Source organism: Mytilus californianus, unplaced genomic scaffold (genome assembly GCF_021869535.1).
Source record: "Mytilus californianus isolate M0D057914Y unplaced genomic scaffold, xbMytCali1.0.p SCAF_4, whole genome shotgun sequence".
In the NCBI taxonomy this organism is placed as follows: domain Eukaryota; kingdom Metazoa; phylum Mollusca; class Bivalvia; order Mytilida; family Mytilidae; genus Mytilus; species Mytilus californianus.
This window is the reverse complement of record NW_026262690.1, coordinates 117,393,275-117,416,599: the sequence shown is the minus strand read 5'-3', so window position 1 is coordinate 117,416,599 and position 23,325 is coordinate 117,393,275. Positions and strand designations below refer to the sequence as shown.

The 23,325-nt window shown below is 33.2% G+C and overlaps 1 protein-coding gene across 6 annotated transcripts in view; it reads right to left on the bottom strand.

Annotated features, from left to right (window-relative positions):
- The window catches only part of LOC127739227 (reticulon-1-A-like), a 28,905-nt gene extending 5,698 nt beyond the window's left edge, over positions 1 to 23,207 (bottom strand). The window contains exons 1-8 of one of the 6 annotated variants that reach the window (XM_052250846.1): positions 22,994 to 23,207; positions 18,893 to 18,925; positions 16,331 to 16,366; positions 12,267 to 12,341; positions 3,903 to 4,110; positions 2,231 to 2,369; positions 546 to 615; positions 80 to 126 (exon numbers count right to left, since the gene is read on the bottom strand). In XM_052250846.1, coding sequence (XP_052106806.1) covers positions 80 to 126; positions 546 to 615; positions 2,231 to 2,369; positions 3,903 to 4,110; positions 12,267 to 12,341; positions 16,331 to 16,366; positions 18,893 to 18,925; positions 22,994 to 23,111 — 726 coding nt within the window. In that variant the 5' untranslated portion in view covers positions 23,112 to 23,207. Of the gene's footprint in view, positions 1 to 79; positions 127 to 545; positions 616 to 2,230; positions 2,370 to 3,902; positions 4,111 to 12,266; positions 12,342 to 16,330; positions 16,367 to 18,892; positions 18,926 to 22,747 lie in introns of all 6 variants that reach the window. The other 5 variants (XM_052250842.1, XM_052250843.1, XM_052250844.1 and 2 more) reach the window with 5 other exon arrangements.
- Between the last annotated feature and the right edge of the window lie 118 nt (positions 23,208 to 23,325).

Genomic DNA, 23,325 nt, shown 5'->3' with positions numbered 1-23,325 from the left:
ATAATCACAGTTCCCTATGAATAATAACGAATTCACAATATTAAAATCTGAGTACTTTTTAAAATCTGGTAAAATTTACCTTATATGTTTCATAGACTTTAGGTAGAGTAAATATAGCTACCAAACCTGCAATATTTAAAAAGTATACATTAGACATGTTACGAGTGAGTTGAAAACTTATAAACTTTAATATTTTAATTTTCGAGTACTGTAATATTGAACTGGTTTAATATTTTTATTTATTGGTTACATCCTATAAATTAGAGGTAACATTAGTATACTGATGTTGAAATCTCATAAATAAAAAGATACAAATCAATGTAAAAAACTGAGTGAATCTGATAAACTAATGGGACGAGAACAGTTGTGTCAACCGAGTAGGTCTCTTTACTATGCATACATCACCAACCACACTTTTGCATGTATTTTTTTCACATTTTTATCAAAGTTACTTGAATCTTTTTTTCTCTCCATATAATCCTAAAAAATATTCTAACAGCAAAGACCAGAAATATCTTTATAAAATAAATAAAAAGTTTACTTACCCATAATGATGAGAGTCATTCCATTAAACCATGATCCAATGTATGTCAAAACCCATAACAGCAGTGCAAACTGAAAATATATAATATATAAACTTAGGTCAAATATGATTGATAAAGGGAAATAACTCCAACTACACAATAAAATGAAAAAGATGTCTAGAACATCACGGTCTGCATACACAATATTTTACACTAGCAATTTGCATACAATTGTACAAATGTAATCTTCCCTTCTAAAATTTGTTACGCAGTCAAAGGTATTGTTATTTTTCAATAATGGTCTGTACAACTAACATATATTAATTTTAGCACAGCTCATAGTCAGATTAAAGATTTAAGACTTCATTTTATCCTTTGTTAATAGTAATCATTAAGAGTGAACAGATGTTCCATGTGAAATCAGGCTTGTTATAACATTTGTCAAAAAAGCTGCAGACAAACAGAAACTCCTTCAAGCTTACTTTGTCAACAAGTAGCAGAAAAACAAAGCACAAGTACGTAATCAGATACTGAAGGTTCAATAGTATTTTTTCAATTTGTAATTATATATTATGAAAATACTCCTTTAGACAGAATTTGTATAATTTGTTCTTTTTCATTCATTGATGTTTGTTTAACGTCCGTCAATATTTTCTGTATGTTCAGGACAAGAACAAATTAACAATTTAAACAGTAGGTAGGTTCTGTAATAAGGGCTCGACCTAAATGAAGGGCAGGTTAATATGGAAAGTCACTGGAAAATGAGGGTAAATTGGATAGTGACAGAAAATTACCCTTGCTACAGGCTACGTATGGACCCTCAAAGAGTTGTTGCAAGGATTCTTAATATGTAGAGAGCATGACGGTCTCTATATGAGTCATGGGATTCAACCTCCCCATTCTGACCGAAAGTGGCTGCTAATTTATACACCCAACACAGCCAAAAGGAGGCCCCACTTTGGCAAACATTTTACTATAGGTCAGAAGATGAACAAGGGATGACCATACTCCTATACCCCAGTGAACCCTATGGGTGTATCCTTCATACCCCAGTGAACCCTATGGGTGTATCCTTCATACCCCAGTGAACCCTATGGGTGTATCCTTCATACCCCAGTGAACCCTATGGGTGTATCCTTCATACCCCAGTGAACCCTATGGGTGTATCCTTCATACCCCAGTGAACCCTATGGGTGTATCCTATACCCCAGTGAACCCTATGGGTGTATCCTTCATACCCCAGTGTACCCTATGGGTGTATCCTTCATACCCCAGTGAACCCTATGGGTGTATCCTTCATACCCCAGTGAACCCTATGGGTGTATCCTTCATACCCCAGTGAACCCTATGGGTGTATCCTTCATACCCCAGTGAACCCTATGGGCGTATCCTTCATACCCCAGTGTACCCTATGGGCGTATCCTTCATACCCCAGTGAACCCTATGGGTGTATCCTTCATACCCCAGTGAACCCTATGGGTGTATCCTTCATACCCCAGCGAACCCTATGGGTGTATCCTTCATACCCCAGCGAACCCTATGGGTGTATCCTTCATACCCCAGCGAACCCTATGGGTGTATCCTTCATACCCCAGTGTACCCTATGGGTGTATCCTTCATACCCCAGTGTACCCTATGGGTGTATCCTTCATACCCCAGTGAACCCTATGGGTGTATCCTTTTTCAGTTTTTCTATTTATTCTAACCTTCATTGAATCTACCAGATCCTCAATAAGGAACAATCGTCTGAGCTCTTTAACAGTACAGTTAATATGTTTACAGATGTTCTTCAGCGCCATTTGTGCTTTATCCTCAGGTAAATCAATGTTCATATCCAACAAGGCTCTACAATTACATATTGACTACATATTAAACTGAATGATCTAATTACAAAACTTAACCATTGTGTATCAAACTATACATAATCTGAGGTACGAAATTACAATTCTTTTGACAGTTGACACTATCCCCGTCAGCACAGTTGTCCTGTTTCATCTTGTGATGATTTTTGTTCTTCGGAGAATTTGTTTCTGATAACAGATCTTTGATAGTATCTGTTTACTTGCTTTACAGCTTTTCTTATATTAGACTCTGGATGATTACCTGCTTGACATACTGTAGACACCTGTCTATTGTAGAAGAAAGGGTTCTCACTAAGGATTTTTGAAGGTGAGTCCAAGGACTCATCATTTTTGGCCATAGTGAGTCCAACAGTAAGAAAAAGATATTTTATTGCAATATAATTTATTATTTAAGTCTGTATGAACTAATAGAGCAATGAAATGACATTAAATTCAGATTACTTTTAAACTTTGCTATAAAATGATGATATGTGTGTTCAGTTTATACAAAATATTTCCATCTTGATGCATCTTTGAACTCACCAGTTTTTAAAATGGTGAGTCCAGACAGATTTTCAGGAGTCCAGGACTCATGGATTCACCTTAGTGGGAACCCTGTAGAAGACTGTATGTTGTCCTGTATTTTTGGTTATTTGTTTCGTTGGTTTGCTGTCTCATTGATGATCACTCAAAATCTCCTTTTATACATACAAAAACATCCAAAACATTGCTAATAAAAACCTATGATATAAGATTTATATATTCTGGCAAGAATAGTACATGTGAGAGCGCTAACAAGATCAGACGGACTCCAGGTATTTCTATGTCCACCGCAATGTGTTGCGCGGGAGACAACATATCAAATGATTCCAAAAATTTTCAAATCCCAAACCTAATAAATTGATTCGCCGAGCGCAGCTGGATAGGACTGCAGAGGTCCAACCCTGAACAGTTGGTGCTTGATACAGGTCTGAATTTGGATTGAAATTAAATGTTTGACACATAATAGGTGTCTGACACAGCTAATCACCTCAAGACAATACAAAATTTCTTTATACATAATTTTAAAGCAGTGTAAGGGAGGTAATCCAAATTTAACATTGGACTTAAAAGTGATTGTCCATTAACAAGGAAACCCTTTTTTTTCCCCCTTTTAGCCCCCAATTCCTTAACGGTTTGAGTTATTACCCCCTAAAGCCAATTCTAACCATCCCTTTGTGGTATGGAAACTTGTACAATTTCAGAGAGATCCATACACCGTTCCACAAGTTATTGTCTGAAAACTAGAAAAATGCTTATTTGGGTCCCTTTTTTGGCCCTTTATTCCTAAACTGTTAGGACCATAACCCCCAAAATCAATCCCAACCTTCCTTTTGTGGTTATAAACCTTGTGTTTAAATTTCATATATTTCTATTAACTAATACTGAAGTTATTGTTCTGAAACCAAGTGTCTTAGGACGACGACGTGATACTAATATACGACCCCAAAAATTTTTTGCGGTCATATAAAAAGTAAATAAAAGTATAAAATCTTACTTGAATGGATGAGCATCTCCCGATTTCTGGACTGCAGCCAAAACATTCTTATAAATCCTAAAACTTAATGTGACAGACAGAACAGCTAGGGACAGGTAGGCTAACACACTGAGTACTGAGAATACAGCCAGAGACAGCAATATAAATAACATGGATCCAAACACTATCCCTGTCTTCTTTAAATCTCTCCAATAGATTAGCTCCAATACTGAAATAAATAACAGTACATTCAATATTACTGCTAGTCACTGGGATAAAATTCACCGCATTTCCATTTGTGAAAATTACTCTGCAAAAAAAATTCACACTACAGGCAATACAATATCACATTGAAGATGCTGAGGCTAAAATGATGCAATAGAAATCTATGTGTGCTTGAAAATGTAATGCATCTTGCAACACAAAAGTAAAGCAAACTGCAAAATCAAAATATCAAAATAGGGATGTGAAAAGAAAAATAATTTTGTAAATTGTTTTATTGTTGGAGTTAAAATGTTTATGGTTTGATTTCTAGGATCAAACCTATTAGGCAGGTATCAATTAACTTTGTCTGGCCCCCCAATTTCAAAGATAGTAACTTTATGGCAAAATTTAATATAACATAACTTTAAAAGAAATATTGTAAGATATATGTAAAGGGGCTGGGGTGGTGGGTGGGAGGGGACAATGGGCAGAGCTGTTCATTCTAACTTTCTCTTACATCAAAATAATTTACACAGTTAAACTTGATGTCCTAAGAGAGTAACTTTTTATAGATTCAAACCATGTATGATAAGCCAATGACAGTATCTTTAAGTTAAGCACATAATTAAAAGCATTTTTAACCTTCAACCGTCTCAACACTGTTTTTGGAACAGATACCACTTCATTTTGACTTTTTATATCAAAATGTAATCAATGAATACTGTAAATTCATAAATCATTGCGATGTTTTTATTATTGCGAAAAATGCAACAGGGTTGTAATCGCACTAATTCAAACTCGCATTTTGGTCTAAAATGACAAAATCGCAAAAATAAATGCACACAATAATTTCTGAATTTACAATAATACTAATAGTCCTTGAAAAAAGGAAGAATAGACACATGTATATGCATAATCAAATATTCAATGCTATTCATATATTATCTCATCAGGTTTATTATGCATAAAGAAATCTCTTTTTTTACACAAATATAATGTAATTTTTTTCTTTGACAGTAACAGCTTAAGCTAGTGGACTGACCTGAATGTCAATAATATTTGAGCTGGCAGACATTTTACTACATTTTGGTAGTCTCTTGAGGCATCTCACTGCTCACTCAATCAGTAAAGGTATAAGATATGCACAAGAGGTACATCAAGATATTATTGTTTATGCAAAAGGACAGATTTCTGTATGCAAGTCTTTCAGCAATTTGACCTTATTTTATTGAAATGCACGATATTCAATAGACCACTTTCGAGTTATGTCCTTTTCCGGAAAAGATGGTCAATTTTGCGTGCCTTTATGACGTCATTTACCAGATAGAGAGGATTGCCTGTATCCCTGCACTATTAAAGTTCGATCATCAAGCGTCTTTGTGACCTTCATTATGCAGGATAAACTAGCAATAATGTTTGTTCTGTAGGTACTTCATCACAATTCCCTAATGACAGCAGTGCTGATTATTAATTATAAGAATTTAATTTGCCAAATAATTCGTGCAATATAGCATCATATTTTTCAAACCTCTCGCTCAACATGGGGAGGAAGTGACGATGCCTCTAAACGCACAAATGATGTTCACTAAAACCAAAGTTTTTGACATAAATGCAACAAACCCAAAAGTGGTCTATTACATTAAAAGCCATCTTGGTGTAAAAAACTTTGTCAAGGGTGGAAAAGTATTAAAATGGATTATGTTTAGAGATCTAAATCTAGCAACTCAGGACACCCCCCCTTGGAACCACCAATGCTTCATAGAATAATAGTTCTATATCAATGCCATATATACCCTTGTCACCATTCAATCAAGTCAACAATTGTTAAGCAGAATCCATCAGTACACACTGATATTTCCTTGTTGTTGATAGAAAAAAAATCAATATTTTAGCTTGACAATCAATTAAGTTAAAGGACAGATATTAATTAGCTTTCTAAACAGCAATACTGAATAAGTGATCTATAAGTCTTCCTTATTCCACTTTATTATATACACAGCACAGTAGGAGTATGTATGTTATTTTTTTTAAGCACCCTGTTATAAAGAATAAGAATATTTATTGATTTATCAATTAAGTGCCCTTGATGGGCAGGACACTCACATACATTACACTATAATTTCATATAACACATTTTCCCATTGTGGATATATTTCACAAAGTACATTGAATATGTGACGCATTACATACATATACACAGACAACAGCTTTCATTCCAGTTACTTCTGCACTTACATGTATATAGTGTGTGCTCTAGTATGACAAAATGTGCAACAATTCAAAAGACGAAACCAACGGCTTAATTCATATGAAAAACTATATAAAATTTTTTAAAAAAACCCACATCAAAACCACTGAATTGCAGGATCCTGACTTGGGACAGGCACATAAAAAATATGGTGGGGTTAAACAATTTTTGAGAGCACTCAACACTCAATCCTAATCTGGGACAGTGGTGTAATAGCACATCATAAGAAATCAGTTGCAAAAGGCTGTCTGAATAATTGTGGTTTGTTAAAAAAAATATTGACTTATGGAGCCACCCCTTCAATAATCTAAATGTTTAATTTCAAAGATAATCACAAAACCTTAAAAAAAAAATAACACTCACAAGAAAAACTAGAAACTTTCTTTCATTTCCAATGAATGTTTACATGTAATCATGAAATAGATCATCGAACAAAATTAAGTACCCACAGTTTAGCCTTGATTAACCTAAGGGGACCATATATCTAATATCCTTTCAATTTTTACATGAACACTCCTATAAATAATTAATAAATATTGATATCATATAGTATAAGCTAAAATTAGAATTATTCCAAACATACCACCTTCAAATAGTGTAACAACCATCTCAAATCCTCGAATCCCCTGAACAAGAGTCTCAAGAACTCAAGAGTTCAATATTAACAAATTTATACTTTTATCAAAATAAAAAAAAATTTGTAAAAAGAAAATACTACAGGCATTTACGTTTATGAAAAATCTTGTCCATTACCAATTCCAAACAATCTCTACAAAATTCACCCAACTGTTCTGATATAAACTAATTGTTGATCATAATTTAATCTATTGATCAGGGCCATTCATATATATCCATCATAAAAGACCCACACCACTATAAATAGGTATATAAAACAGTAATATATATTCCTAAATATGTTCTTTTGAACATGTACTTATGCAAGTACATTTTTTTGTGACAAGTGTACATTATCAATACATAAATAGACCTTTTTCTATCATTTCAGTAAAAAGTTAATGTGTGAGTGACAGTGTGACGGAGACAAAGAATATAAAAACTGCAGTTGTATAATGCAGTTAGCATTAAATATCAGCAACCTGATCACAACCAAAGATGACATAATAAATGGTCAACACTGCGTTTTATATAGTGTATATTTATGTCTGCATTCAAGCTGCATCTCACATTGATTATACATGTTATATATTTTTTTTCCCTACATTCTAAAGATTAACAAGGCTGCATTCAAAGCTTTCTTTTCACCTTATCATGCACTGCATTCCATTGATTACATGCATTCCTACAGGTGATCAGGAAAAAGATTTTATTGATCTGTAATCACAATAACTGTAAAATCAATCACCTTGTCAATGACTCAGTGACTGTAATCTATGATTTGTCAATAATTTGTACTGTTGTTTCAGTGCTTGCAGTCTGTTTCTTTATCATTATATAAATGTTATATGTCTAGTAAATTTAGAAATGATTCAGGAGTCATACAAATCTTACACATAAAATGTGATTTCCCAACTGCCATTGCTTACAAATCCTTTTGAAATCGATCAGTTTTAGCAAGTATTTGTATAGTATACAAATCCTTGGTGTTACAGAACTGGAAGGCTTAAACTCTGTTCTTGATTCTCCCAGAAACTGGAATGTACTGTTACAATTACTTGGGTTGTGATTACAAAATAAGCTTTGCTACTGATGTCTGAAATCTTCATTAATAAATGAATTCAATAATTAGATTTTGCAGTAATGCAAACATTGACATTTAGCCTGTACAGACAAACTCCCTAATCATGTTATTACACAGATAATTCAGCTCTTGATGATTTGCAAAGAACAGATGTTTTACAGTTTATTCTGATGTTGTAAATAATAATGATATCTGATCACTACAGGTGTAAACTTTGGGTATATGTAAGGTGTAAACTTAGGATATGGCAAGGTGTATTATGGTATTATCATACAACGTACATTTAGGTGCGGATCCAGTGATTTTGAAAAGGGGGCTAGGGGTGTTTCAACCCCTGGCCCATGTAATGTTCACATAATTTTGAAAAAAAGAGGGGGTTCCAACACCCAGAACACCCCCTGGGTCCACCAGTGCTAAGGGTCCATGATTAAGAGATATATCTATCCTTGTGTGGGCCTATAGTTTGTAGTTCAAGATTGGGGTTAGATGGTCCAAAGATCTGCCTTATAAACATAAAATATCTAAAAATCTTAATTATAAGATACATGTATAACAAAAGACAACCAATGACTTGGGATACGCACACCATTATGAACATGTGGTGGTCTTGTACTATTTTTTGGAGATTTTATCTAACCAAACTTGTTTTATCACTTTACAACAAAAGTTTGTATTTGTTTGTCACAATACAACATTAAATGAACTTTTGTTAAGTTTTTCTCCCTGGAAAGATTGATTGTTTATTATCCAGTGGCAAATATTTCATGCATACATTCAAGATAAGAACATAACAATAATTCCAATAGGTAGGTTTTGCAAAGTGTATTGACTGATGAAAGGTGGGAATTTTGATGAAAATTAATAAGGGTAGCTGTATGTTGGGTAATGTCAGGAAAATGAGGGTAGCTGTATGTTGGGTAATGTCAGGAAAATGAGGGTAGCTGTATGTTGGGTAATGTCAGGAAAACGAGGGTAGCTGTATGTTGGGTTATGTCAGGAAAATGAGGGTAGCTGTATGTTGGGTAATGTCAGGAAAATGAGGGTAGCTGTATGTTGGGTAATGTCAGGAAAACGAGGGTAGCTGTATGTTGGGTTATGTCAGGAAAATGAGGGTAGATGTATGTTGGGTAATGTCAGGAAAATGAGGGTAGCTGTATGTTGGGTAGGGTAAGAAAATTTGCTTTGCAACACTGCCAGCAAGCAACCTACAGCCCCCCTCCCCCTCTTCCTAAAAAAATGTTTGCAAGGGTTCTTTAATGTGCTATTGTACAGTATAATACCTGGCAATGTACATGTTGTATATATTACTTTTTTGTTGGCAATTTAAATAAATTTTGGTAGTTCAGGAGACTCACGGTTTTATTAGCATCAGGACTATAAATATTTCATTAAAATATTGGACCACTACTCATGAAATTTATATACAACCTGATATTAAACATTTCTTAAAGAGATCAGGGTGGTTTTTTGTGCTGTCCTTATAAAATTGAGAATGGAAATGGGGAATGTGTCAAAGAGACAACAACCTGTACCTATTCATTAAACCCAATAGTATCTATTCATTAAAAATAATAGTATCTATTCATTAAACCCAATAGTATCTATTCATTAAACCCAATAGTATCTATTCATTAAACCCAATAGTATCTATTCATTAAACCCAATAGTATCTATTCATTAAACCCAATAGTATCTATTCATTAAACCCAATAGTATCTATTCATTAAACCTAAAATTCCACCTCCTCCTCACAGACAATAAAAGGGCTGGTGCCTTGTAATCTTGTATATGGTTAAATTAATATTTTTAGTTCAGAAACCATAGAGATTTTAGAGGACAACACCACAAATGTGTGACCTAACTGAACCCTTCCCTTATTCTTTCTTTGAAGGTTATTGCATGAACTTCATGCATGAATAATATAAACTAAAAACATATAAAAGTAGCAGTTTAACACATCACTACACAGCTATGTAATAAATAATTAATAGACAGTTATTTTTTACTGATTAAATTACAAGCTGAACACCAATCTAATTATCATGACCTATCTAATACAACAAGGTTCATCAACCTTAACAACATGTCCTTTTTTACAGAAGGTTAGCTGGATTTAACAGGTGAACCTTGGTTAGCCAAAGTCAGAGTGGGAGAACTCCAAACAATTTTTTTTTTCAAAGATCTGCTTCCATTTAGTGCATATGTCCTTTTTTTTTAATAGGTAATCAAAAAATTTCATCATTAGACCTTGTCATGAGCAGTTACCAGATTGTGTAGTCAAAAGTCTTGAAACACCAACCATTTTCTTGTAAAAGTAGAAATACATGGATAATTGCATTTTAATATATACATGATATGTGTAACTCTTTTCTCATGTCATAAATATTTTGACAAAAATGTAAGAAGGGCTTTCAAATTGCAATTTTTACATCAATTAAAATAAATATTTTTAAATTTCTGAAGGGCATGTCATTTATGCATGCAAATCATGTAGGTAGGCGGAAGCCTTGTAAATCCATTTCACATGTGTACCATGAAGCATGAAACATATTCTGTAAACTTGTCCTGTTATACCTGGGTTAACACATGATTCAAAAATGTTTTTTTGATGTTTTCTTAGAGATTTGCAGATAACAAGAAGAAAACGGAAATTTGCCTGTCTATAAAAGAGATGGGGTCTCTTGGCCATGCATTTTTCACCACTTCATTCATTACACTATACTAAAAAGATATTAAGAGATTAACTTCATAACAAGTTTCTTGTATTTATTTGAAGATAAAATAAATGGAGAATGCGTCCATGGGACACAGATGATGCCAAGCTTGCAAATAACCTTATAAGGGACATAACTAGAGAACTGTAAAAGTGAAGCTACCCATATTCAAACTTGATCCGTGTTTTATGGTATAAGTTTCATAACATTTGGTCGAGGCAAACTAAAGTCAGAGAACGAAAATCAATTTTGGGTAGTATGGACAAGGAAAAAACTTAATGCCCCTCCGCTAAGGCGAGGGCATAAAAACTAATGTTTACAGAACCGCACAAGTTAAGTCATTGGTGATCACTTTGCATATCTGACAGCCTAATATGCTGATCAACAAATCCTTTTTTACACAACCATAGCAAAACTATTTAACAAACGGGAGGGATTAAATTAGTTTTCCATACAAGTTAATATATATTCAATATAATGAAGTCTGAGCAATGTAACCATTAAGAAAATTTGGTGATTTATTGTTAACTGTTACCCTTTCCGTTCTTAATGTTACGACTTATTAGTGTTCAGGTAATCATTTTCTTGTATTTTTTTATAATAAATAAATAATATGAAATAGAACAGTAAAAGAAATAATAATGAAAAAAAAAAAAAATACCAAACGTGAAATAAGGCAAGCAAAACCAAAAATGTATAAATAATTCATAAAAAAATGTATGACCCAAACCATAATGGCATTAGTGCAAATGAATGCAGACATGATCCTGTAAATTCCTTAAGTTTATATTCATTGAAATCTTCACACAAATTAACAGGCTCATCTTAAACAATGTCGAAAAGAATTCATCTGGCTTTTCAGAAACCATACTTAACCAGTACAAGAATGGATAAATTTGAAATGCAAAACACAAGCAAAAACATGAGCAAATATTGCATACAAAAAGCCTCATAAAAAGCATAAACATCAATATTGTTTGGGTTGCTATCTCAAAGATGTTTACTCCAAATCTCTCCTTGCTCATATTTCCATTTTTTTTTGGTGTCAATAGTCTGACACATTTCAGGGCTTTCAATGAATTTTACTCTGGCTTTCAGAGTACAGTATACAAAGGGTGATTCAGTTTTAAAAGCCAGATTTTTGGCGATGAATTTTCAATGAATGCTCCCGACTGTGCTGGATCCTCTCTGAAATATATATCTCTGTAATATTACATTTTATCACATGGTATTAATATAAGACCAGGTTGGAGGTCAACTCCAATCACCATGTTTCACAGAGAATCACTCAACATCAGCAGCATGGGTGATTTTTGACTAAACTACCGTGTGTGTACTGAAGTAGCTTGTTCGGTAAAACTTATATTTTCAAAGTAGGTGGTTTTTGGAGTAAAGTAGCCTACTTTTGAAAGTCTGGACATTTATCCGCTGTTATTCATAACAATCATGCAGAATGGGTGCTTGCAGCCTACATGTATATCGTATGCCATTTTAGTTTGGACTACACATGCCGAACTTACAAACTTTATGCTCCGGTTCTTCCTCAATAGTTGTAACTTTATGGTCTGATGCAAAATAAGTGTCTTCTTCGTTGTCTGGTGTTTAAATAATTGTCAAATAAACAAGGTTAATAAAAACAACACAAATTTCTACTAGTAATTATCATTCTAACTAGAAAACAATGCTATTATATATGTAAATCATGATTTTTATTTCTTTTATACCCAACAAACCATTTGCATAAACAAATACTTCTTCAAAGTCTAGTTGTGAAAGTATGGTGACCTACATAGAAACATATCTAAAGTCTGCTCTCTTTTGGGATTTGCTTGTGAAATAGGGTCTAGTGATTTAATGAAGATTTTATCTGTAATTGCAAGCCTACATGTACTTTAATAACATTTTGTTACAAGTGCCTAATTTAATATTAAATTTTAATACATTTTTTCCCCCTATTGACTCAGATTTACATATATGTGTTTCAGAGTAAACTTAGTCACACTGTTGACCATAGCAAAACTGTCTGTTTTGTAGACAACCTATGGAATAATTTTTGCTTTTTGTTTTATGAAAACTTTAAAAATAAAAAAAGCAAGAAAACAACATGAAAAAAAATAAGCCAATGAAAAAAGTAAAAGTCTATCTGGCATAATAATTTGCATATAATTATGCATATCTATTCAATACTTTGCAAGATAAGATTTTTTTGGGTCAGCTGTTTATTTTGGAAAATTCTTAAAAATCTTCTGTCATTTCCACACAAGTATCATGGAAGACATTTTACAGATGAAAAGAAAGCTTAAGGGATATTTCTGATGTACATATTCAAAAACATTTATTGGATTTTCATCTTCCATTATATCATGTGTACAAATTATCATAAATATCTCTACAAAAAAATTACAGGGATTTAAACCACTGTGAAAAACAAGCCAAATACCATGAAATTATATCTTCAAACTCATTGAAAGCTTTAAACATCAACTATTTTATTTCACAAAATTCTTGTATAATTTCCAGGACTACATTGTTCTGATTAAAAAAAATTGATTGCTTCAATCAGTCATTTTGAATTCTTATACTAAAAAAAGATTCTGAATTTGTCTATTGACTTGGCAGACGGATATTAGTACCAAACTCCTTCCAAGACATCCATTCTAATCTTGAGATGATAAAGATTATAAAATCAGACCTATTGACTCCAGAGACTGGTGTTTACCAATGTATTGAATATTTATGATGGAATAATAACCATTACAATGATAAAACAATCAATATCTGACTTGTAAAACTATGGTATGCTGTTCTAATCATCATCCTGTTAATTATAACATTACTCATACTTCACGAAGTGATCATTTGTACTAAACAATGTCAGAATCTTAAAGGGAATGCAACAAAAAGGTAAAATCCCCCACCAACCAGACAAAGTGAGGGAGATTATCACCCTGTATTTAGCTAGGATGCCCGATGACTCTGTAAAGAAGCATTACGGAGAAATTTTTGTTGACCTGGATTTTCAGTAAAATTCCACAATGTCTCCTAATGAGTTTTGAAATTTATAGATCCAAATACATACATGGACATGTATGATGCTGATATTCCACGAAATAAACATGTTACTACATAAACCATGTCTAAAATTACCCTTAATAATGACACATTTTGCACCACACAGAAAAAAAATACTGATAAAATCTGCAACTTTCTTAGTTTATCATCAAACATTTTCCACTGAATTTTTTCTAAACTTTTCATTCCTTTCATTTTTTCATGAATTAATTTTAAAGATTTGTATAATATACAATTATCAATTGATTACTACTTCGGTTGATTTCATATTTCACTAATGCCATGAAATTAAATACCAAATGAAAGGCTTATGAAATTTTAAAAACCAATCCTTTTCAATAAACCACATAAAAAGACACATCAACAAAAAGTACACAATATTTTGAATCTCTATCCCAGCAGTTTCACAACAAAATTCACATAATTTTTTTTTTCTGTCATAGAAATATGTTTTGCTCAATTTAACATTTTAGTTTCTTCACAGAAGATACTAAGCATTCATAAATAAGACAGCTGTATCTAAACAACCAATAAGACAACTGTTTTATGTTGCAAATTGCCACTGTCTGGACAAGATTTTAAAAGGACTACTATGGGCAAAATATTTGTGAAGAGCATTCAACATTCAGATATAAACAACAATGAACTTGTAGGACTCGATCCTTCCCATTTCTACACTTCAGTCATACTAAGAGTTCAAAATTATGAGTCTTTAAATGCAAACAAAAGTCATTACACAACATAGAAAGTGCAGACAGATTTACTATAGGGTACAAATGGAGGGTCAATAAGATAATGTTCAATCCCTACAGTATTTGTTACAAAACACAGCAGAAGCTTGATCCAACTGACACATATATACACACTAGCATCTTTAGAGTAAAAGGGCTTAGAAAGAAGCATAATTTCAATAAAACATGAAATAAATCCCATTTCGATTACAGGAATCAAAAGTCATACAAAAAGCCTGGTACTTTTTCAAATGTGTATGACTAGGAACATGTAAATGGTTTAACAAATAATCTTAAATTATACTATCTCTGAACTTGCATGTGTATGGTATGTATTCCTAATTAAATTCATTTGAAACCCTATGTAAAATGATACAAATGTAGTAAAATTAAATTAAATGACTGATCCAATGTTTTTTTTTCCTAGAGGGTAGATGCATAGTGGAGTTAGGCCACATGCGCTTATTAAGCCCCATTCTTTTATAAGTGAAGATTCCCCTTTACCCAATATAAGCCCACTCCTTTCAGTAGGTCCACATCCTTCAGTCCACATCCTTAAAAATATTTCTATGGAAACCATAAAGTAGCTTTTTTTATGATGAAGGCAAATAAAAATATTTGAAGAAAAGCTGGAGATCTAAAGACTAATTAGAAAGAAGAAAACTGATAAAAGTATGACGGATCTGCGACCAGTACTTGCTGAGAAAAATGCAATAGAGATGTGTAGTAAAAAGAAACACAGACAACAGAGGGATTGACAATTTGATATTTCTCCACTTAGTGAAATCTTTATGTACAGATCTAGCTGAAAGTTCAGACCTAACAAAAAGATTTAGGCCTTTTTATATCTGAATCATAGCAATTCAATCTTCTTTTTCATTACTTTTGCTAATTTGTGGATTTAGGTCCTAAATGTCAAAAGGGCTGATAGTGATATTCTTACAAATATGACCCCCCACAAATAAATTAAATAAAACAGGCGTTAGGGCTTTCCAACCAACTATAATTTTATGCTCTGAACCAAACAGTTATCGCATTTCAAACTTCTCATCTACATATTAGTTGTTCTATCAAAATAAGGGACGTAATTGGTCAAAACCATATTAATCTAGGCCACTTTGTTCACGGACAGATTAAAAATAACCTGTAAAACAATATAAATAATACAAGAACTGGAAGTAAAGACACAATGTAATAAACCCCCTCCACCCCTCTCTGACAAAAATCTCAACCTTACAACCCATTAATTCCTGGGAAAAAAACCTTAACAAATATACATGTATTTCTATACCCTAAAAAATACCCCCCCCCCCCCCAAAAAAAAATAGTGAATCTGCAAAAGTGGAAAACTTAAATTACTACTACTACTCATACAGTTCTGTATATTACATAGTACATGTTACAATGTATGCCTACTGTATTAGCAAAAGTTTGTTCAGTTATTGTGAACTGGTGTGTAAAAAATCTTGGCATATTAAATGTATTATTCAACAATGCATTCATTCTAAAAAAATGTAGTAAAAGAAATGAATATAAGTTGGTGTGACCTACAAAATATCTGTTTAAGGTTGCAATATGATCTTTCTTGTATAAAATATTGATTCTGTGGGGAAGCAATCTTGAAATGACAAAATCTTGGACGGTACCTGACAAAAAGCCTCAACAGAATGGATAAGAGTAGATACTTAACTCAGGGTAATTTAGTCAACCTTAAACAGACTTTTCTTTGTCTTGTTTTAACAATGTCTAATCTAAAAAGATTTACTTATAGCAACACTCACCTCGTGGATCTACATTTTTCAACCATGATGCAGTTTCTGAAATTATAATTGAAATGTATCAAAAGTTGACCTGTTACAAAAATGTTTCAATTGAAGTAATGATTTTAAATTGCTCTTGTTAACTAATATTAAATATACTGTATTAAAATTGGTTGAATTCCATGACCACCAAAGTGCCCCAAAGCCAAAACTAGTACCTCGGTCCCATTACAACGAATTTTAAAAAAGCAATAAAATAAAAACATCATTCAAATATGTAAATTCTAACATATCAGCAAAACCTTTCAGTCATACTAAAAAGAATAATAAAAAGTCCTGTTCATAATTTTTAGTCTACCATGAATCAATGTTTTAACATTCAAACTTTGGGCTGATGAACAATTTTCTACAATACCGGTCTGGAACAAAGTGGATGACACCCATAGAAAAATATACATGTAAAACTCAAGTTCCCAATTCAGGCCTGTATAGTCCGCGGTTTTATTCTAAATAAATTGCTTCGCCGAGCGTAGCTGGATACTACCACAGAGGTCCAACCATGAACAGTTGGGGCAAAAATGGACACAATATTCGCGCTTGATACAGGTCTGGATTTGGATTGTAATTAAATATTTGACACAATATAGGTTTCTGACACAGAATAACTGTAGTCAAAGAAATTAGAATTGGTTATATGATTTGAATTTATATTCAATTTTTTGCTTTTGTGCAATACACTATGCTGTTGCGAATTGACCCCCTCCCTAAAAAAAATTTAAAAAATTTTACCCCCCCTTTTTTTTTTTAAATATTTGAAGAAATTTTCTTTTTAATTTATGAAATCTAAAAATTTCCAATGGAGTTTGCAACCATAATTACCCATTTAAATACATCATAAAAGTCTTAAAATAGAAAATGACATACATAATCATGGCTAAAATTAATATTCCTTAATCAGCATTTTTAAATAGTATCTTCTAAAATTAAATTGACAGCTAATCACCTCAAGACAATACAACATTTATTTATACATAATTTAAAAGCAGTGTAAATGAGGTAATCCAAACATAACATTGTATTTTTTTTTAATTGTCCATTAACCAGGAAACCCTTGTTTTTCCCCCTTTTTTGCCCCTAATTCCTAAACGGTTTGAGTCATAACCCCCCAAAGCCAATCCTAACCATCCCTTTGTGGTATGGACACTTGTGGTATAATTTCAGAGATCCATACACCGTTCCACAAGTTATTGTCTTGAAACTAGAAAAATGCTTACTTGGGCCCCTTTTTGGACCCTAATTCCTAAACTGTTAGGACTATAACCCCCAAAATCAATCCCAACATTCCTTTTATGATTATAAACCTTGTGTTTGAATTTCATAGATTTCTTTTCACATTTACTAAAGTTATTGTCCGGAAACCAAATGTCTTCGGATGATGCTGACGACGACGTGATACCAATATACAACCGCAAAATTATTTTAAAGCTGCCAGGCAGGGGTGCGGCTTATAGAGTTCAATAAGCAAGAAATGAGAAAAACTCAAGAATTTTTGAAAGGTCTGTTTACGCTCTGCCATGTTTGTTATTGAAATTGTAGACGGCACACTTATCATTTTCAAAACTAATATTTAACCTATAAAAATAAGATGTGGTATGATTGCCAATGAGACAACTAACCCATATTGATGTGCAATTTAATTCAAAATCCATTATAAAGTGATTAATTTCAAAATTGAATGCTTCATTACAAATTTCTTGTTTCAATCTATTCTTTGTCTTGTTTCTTTTCACAGCATTGCATAACATAAACTGAAAACCACTTGTATATAACAGAATGAAACAAGAATGTGTTCATAGTACACGGATGCCCCACTGGCACTATAATTTTCTATGTTCAGTGGACCGTGAAATTGGGGTCAAAACTCTAATTTGGCATTAAAATTAGAAAGATCATATCATAGGGAACATGTGTACTAAGTTTCAAGTTGATTGGACTTCAACTTCATCAAAAACTACCTTGACCAAAAACTTTAACCTGAAGCAGGACAGACAGAACAGATGAACGAATGGAAGCACAGACCGAAAAACTTCTACTTGATGATTGAAAAGGGTTTTTCTATGAAAATATTGCAAACGATCACATACGATTTGATATTACCGGATTTGAAAAAGCGGTGTTTTCAACCAGTTACAAAAATTTGTGTACCTGAATTTTCGTGGCGAGAAGGGGGGTGCAGATTATGTACCAGCATGACCAGTGCAAACTATACATGGCTGATTACGGTATTCTGCAAAAATGGTTCTGATGGGCTCTTTCGGGACATAGGTCTGAGAGTGACCACTAAAGGGGTTTCACTAGATCTTCATTTGAATCCAAGGAAAGTTATTAAATATAAAATATATTTGATTTACTTAATTTCTCATCAGAAATGTTAAACATGAGTACATGTATTTAATTGGTTTTTTTTCAGATACAAATTACAGAAATAGAAGGAAATTCACATTTGTAAAATTTATGCTTTAAAAGAACTTAAAAGGGGTACATAAAATAAAAGTAAGAAAAAGGAAATATCAAAGTTGTTACCTGCAGGTGGACTTGTGCTTTGCCTTACTGACTCTGAAAAAGTTCATACAAATGATGTGCTATTATTCGCAAAAATTTATTATTCATATATACAGTATGCAAATTATTTAAACATCTGTAATTAGAAAATTTTGTCTATTTTATTACTTTTTATTGATATTATTTTTACTGCAAAAATCTGATACATCATATATACATGAACATGTATTTCACAATAAAATTTATTTATACATAAATTTAGAACAGGAAAACAAATTCTGATAATTTAACTTCAATTGCTAATAATATATTTGTAATATTTACAATATTATGGAAGTTGGTTACATGTATATGATCTTTATAAAAACTAAATAAATGCATTATTCTAAAACACACACACCCAAACACAATTATCAAATGTATAAATAAATAATTCATGTGAAATGCAGACATAAAAGATGTGAAATAGAATGCTAAGTAAGTATTAGGGGAGAATTTTAAGCTTGATATTAAAAGTAAATTTGACATTGGGATTCCATTTTGGAAGACACAACTAAGCAAGGATTACTGTTAAATACATGTACAGTTTTCAAAATTTAAAAAAATCAGAAGCACCATGGATGCAAAAGCCAACTGGCAATCTTTATGGATTTGAAGTAGAAGAAGTTTGAGATCTCACATATATGTTTAACCCTGCTGCATTTTTGCGCCTGTCCCAAGTCAGGAACCTCTGGCCTTTGTTAGTCTTGCATGTTTTTTTAATTTTGGTTCATTTATATGTTTCAGAGTTTAGTGTGACGTCAATTTTCTCTTAACTAGTACACATTTTCGTTAAGGGACCAGCTGATGCCCGTCTCTGGGTGTGGGATTTTCTCGCGGTGTTGAAGACCCATTGGTGGTCTTGGGCTGTTTTCTACTCTTTGGTCGGGTTGTTGTCTCTTTGACACATTTCCCGTTTCCCTTCTCAATTTTATTTTGTCCAAAAACTAAACTTGACCACAAAAAAAATCTCTTCCCAAGGGAGGTCATTAACTTCGTAATGATTAGATGACTGGTTAAACAAATATTCCCTGAAATTCTTTAAATTAAAGATGTGACCTTAACTGTTGATCCAGTGACCTAAAAAAAAACCTATACTAGGGCCTTCTGTACTGAAAGGTGCAATATCCACAATAGAGTGGCAAACATTGTATCAAGGACTCAAAAAATATTGTCTAGAAACAAAACATTTCCCAAAAACTTCAGTCTATTGATAGAAAGATCTGCAGTTGAACTGTACCCTAAACCTTTGTTCTGATGAGCCAAAAATCAATAGGGCCTTCTTGTTCACTGCAGGGGTGTTCAAATTTGTTGGACAATGTACTAGTGAGCCTCTAGTTTTGTACAAATGTTCTATAAAATCTTATTCAAATTCATATGTTTAAATGTACAATAATATGTTCACTGTTATAATGAGCAGAGCCCCCGCTCCATACTACTTCTGATGACCCTGTCAAATTAGTGAGAATATTTACACACTGAAGGACCCAGTGCAGTGTCAACTTTTCACACACACACACTAGAAGTAGCTAGCTAAATGGACAACTACATGTACAGTGCTTGGACATAGGTATTCACTACTTGAGATTTTACACTAAATATTTCATTAAAACACCATTTTTTTCAAAAAATTTATTGTAAGGGTCATTTCTGGTCAGATGTTAAAAAAAGAAAGGCAAAAAAAAATATGTCTGTTAACTGTTACCCAACCGACCCTACTTTTGAGTGAATAAAAGAACAGAGTTCCAATGTCCCCCGCGTTGCACATATTTAATATTTCCAAGGGGCATAACTCTTTTTAAAAAATTTGATCGGCCACCACGATAAAACTTGTCCGAGATATTGCTGATATTAACTTATAGTATAAGTTTTATAAAATTTGAAAAGAATTGTACCTGTGAGAGCGATCACAAGATGGGACGGACTGACACACGGACGCTAGCCCAGTATTTCCATGTCCCCTGCAACACATTACGCAGGGGACAAAAATTAACTAAACTCATGCCAAAAGCGAAGTTAGAGTTGCAAATAAAATAAATCAATTGCCTGATACATCCCAATGTTCACAATGGTGAATATGACAGCTGTTATAAGGAAACTCGCGATTCTTGTGATGAAATAAACACTTTGCAGCCATGTTTTTCCAACCAATAACAATGGGAAATAATTCAATCATTAAAAATACGGGTAAAATCAGCATATGGACAATTCAGACCATGGCAAGACGGATGGTTCGACTCCAAATTGTGTTGCAAAATATAAAATGGAAATACCGACCTACCTTCCCTATTTTTTCCCTTAAACAGACATATATATTTTGTTTTGGCCTAGCTAGCCCAAAATGCAAAAGCAAACCCAAATTTTCTCTAGCAGCAGGCAAGAAAAAACAATGTCGCATGTAGATGATGAATATTTATGTTCATGCACTGGATCCTAAGCACTCTTTATGGTTTCCCTATGTTAATGCACTCAACAAAACCTTTGGTCCAACTGCATTTGCTGTTCCATTTTTACAACCTTTTCTGTAACATGTCTAACATCAGTTTTAATTTATTTATACATGTAACTATGTTACTCTACATACTATACAGTATCAAAATGAACTTTGTCACTTTAAGTTTTATTTGGACAAATTTTCAAGTGACATTAAAATTTATTGCATTAGAAAATTAATATCAACCTTAAGCTTTAAGTCCATGAACACATTGGACAATTTTGGTTGAGTTCACAATTTTTGCTGCCTAGGGCTCATAAAACTGTGTGAAGGAGTGGTCTAAAGAAGAAATCCACTGTTTGGACAACTGGTACATGTATATCAGATTTGGCAGTCAAGAAAGTGACTTCTCTGACCTAGTCCCCTAGAATGATGAGCCTGTTAATCAAAAAAATTTAAATACGTCCATGGGACACAGATGATGCCCAGCTGGCATATAACGTTATAAAGGGACATAACTCAAGAACGGTAAAAGTGACGCTACCCAAATTCGTGCTTGATCTGTGCATTGCGTATAAGTTTCATAACATTTGGTTATGGCAAACTTGTTACAGAACGGAAACGAAAAATTCAGCAATTTTTTCCCATTTGTAAACGGGCATAACTCTAGAACGGTAAAAACGACACCACCCAAATTCAAACTTAATCGGTGTTATGTGGTTATAAGCATTGTGCATAAGATTCATAACATTTGGTTGAGGCAAACTTACGTTAGAGAACGGAAAAGAAAAATTCAGCAATTTTTCTATTTGTTATGGGGCATAACTCTAGAAAGGTAAAGTGATGCCCCCTAAATTCAAACTTGATCCGTGTTTTGTGGTAATAAGCATGATAGTGTATGTTTCATAACATTTGGTTGAGGCAAAATAAAGTTAGAGAACAGAAATCAATTTCAGCACGTACAGACAGACAATGGTAAAATTTAATGCCCCCTGCTACAGCAAGGGGCATTATAAAAGGGTTTAGAATGGAAAAAATTGTGTACTGTTCATGCAATGTGTGTACAGCATGTAAAAAATATCTGAAAAAATTTCCTAAAATTCTGTAAAGCTGATACAAAAGTGGGACAGACAGAGAAACAGATGTACAAAGTCTCCCTTTACTCATGATCATCTTAAAGATATGGAGTCATGGACAAACTCTTCTTCTTCCCATTTACAAGTCAGACTCTGCAATTGTTTCACGCGCATCTCAACTTAATGGACTTACAAAATTACCAGAATTGAGGGAAAATGTTATGTCCAAACAGGCAAACTGTAGAAAAATCACGGGATTTATCTTAAGACTTAACATATGTTTAAGAAATCTTTAGAAATCTAGAGCTCATTTTGAATAAATATTACCTGTCTTGGGAAGCTTGGACACTTCTTGTTGGGGTTCTTTTTTCGATTCAGTGTTCTCGTTTTCAAATGCAGACATAAGTTGTTCTACTTCTTTAGGGGGTGCTGTAGGTTCTGGGGGTTGATAAGAAAAAGGGTCATTGCTAGCAAATGCAGACTGGCCAGCAGAACCAAGGTTAACTAAATCAGAAAACGTATCAACTGGATCAGTATTGCCGGGATCATAACGATCGGCCTCTGCCTCCTCACCGACATAACTCGATGAAATTTCTTCATCTTGCTCTGGTATTTTATCCACTTTCTCGAAATCCTCCGGGTGGTAGTTATTTTCTGATTGGAAATCGCCTAACAGATCATTGTCTGCCATTCTGTCGCACCTTTAATTTTTAGGTTAATCTTACAAACTGTTCACTCAGCTGTCCCGTGCAGTTAAAAGTGACGTTATTGCCATGCGCAAACATAAATTATTTTGAGAAACTTCCGGTATTTTCTAAGTTTTCTCCCTTAGCTATTTCACTTCGAAATGAAATGGGAAACAAGACAGTTCCTTTTAGAAAATATAACGATAAACTTGATTGGTC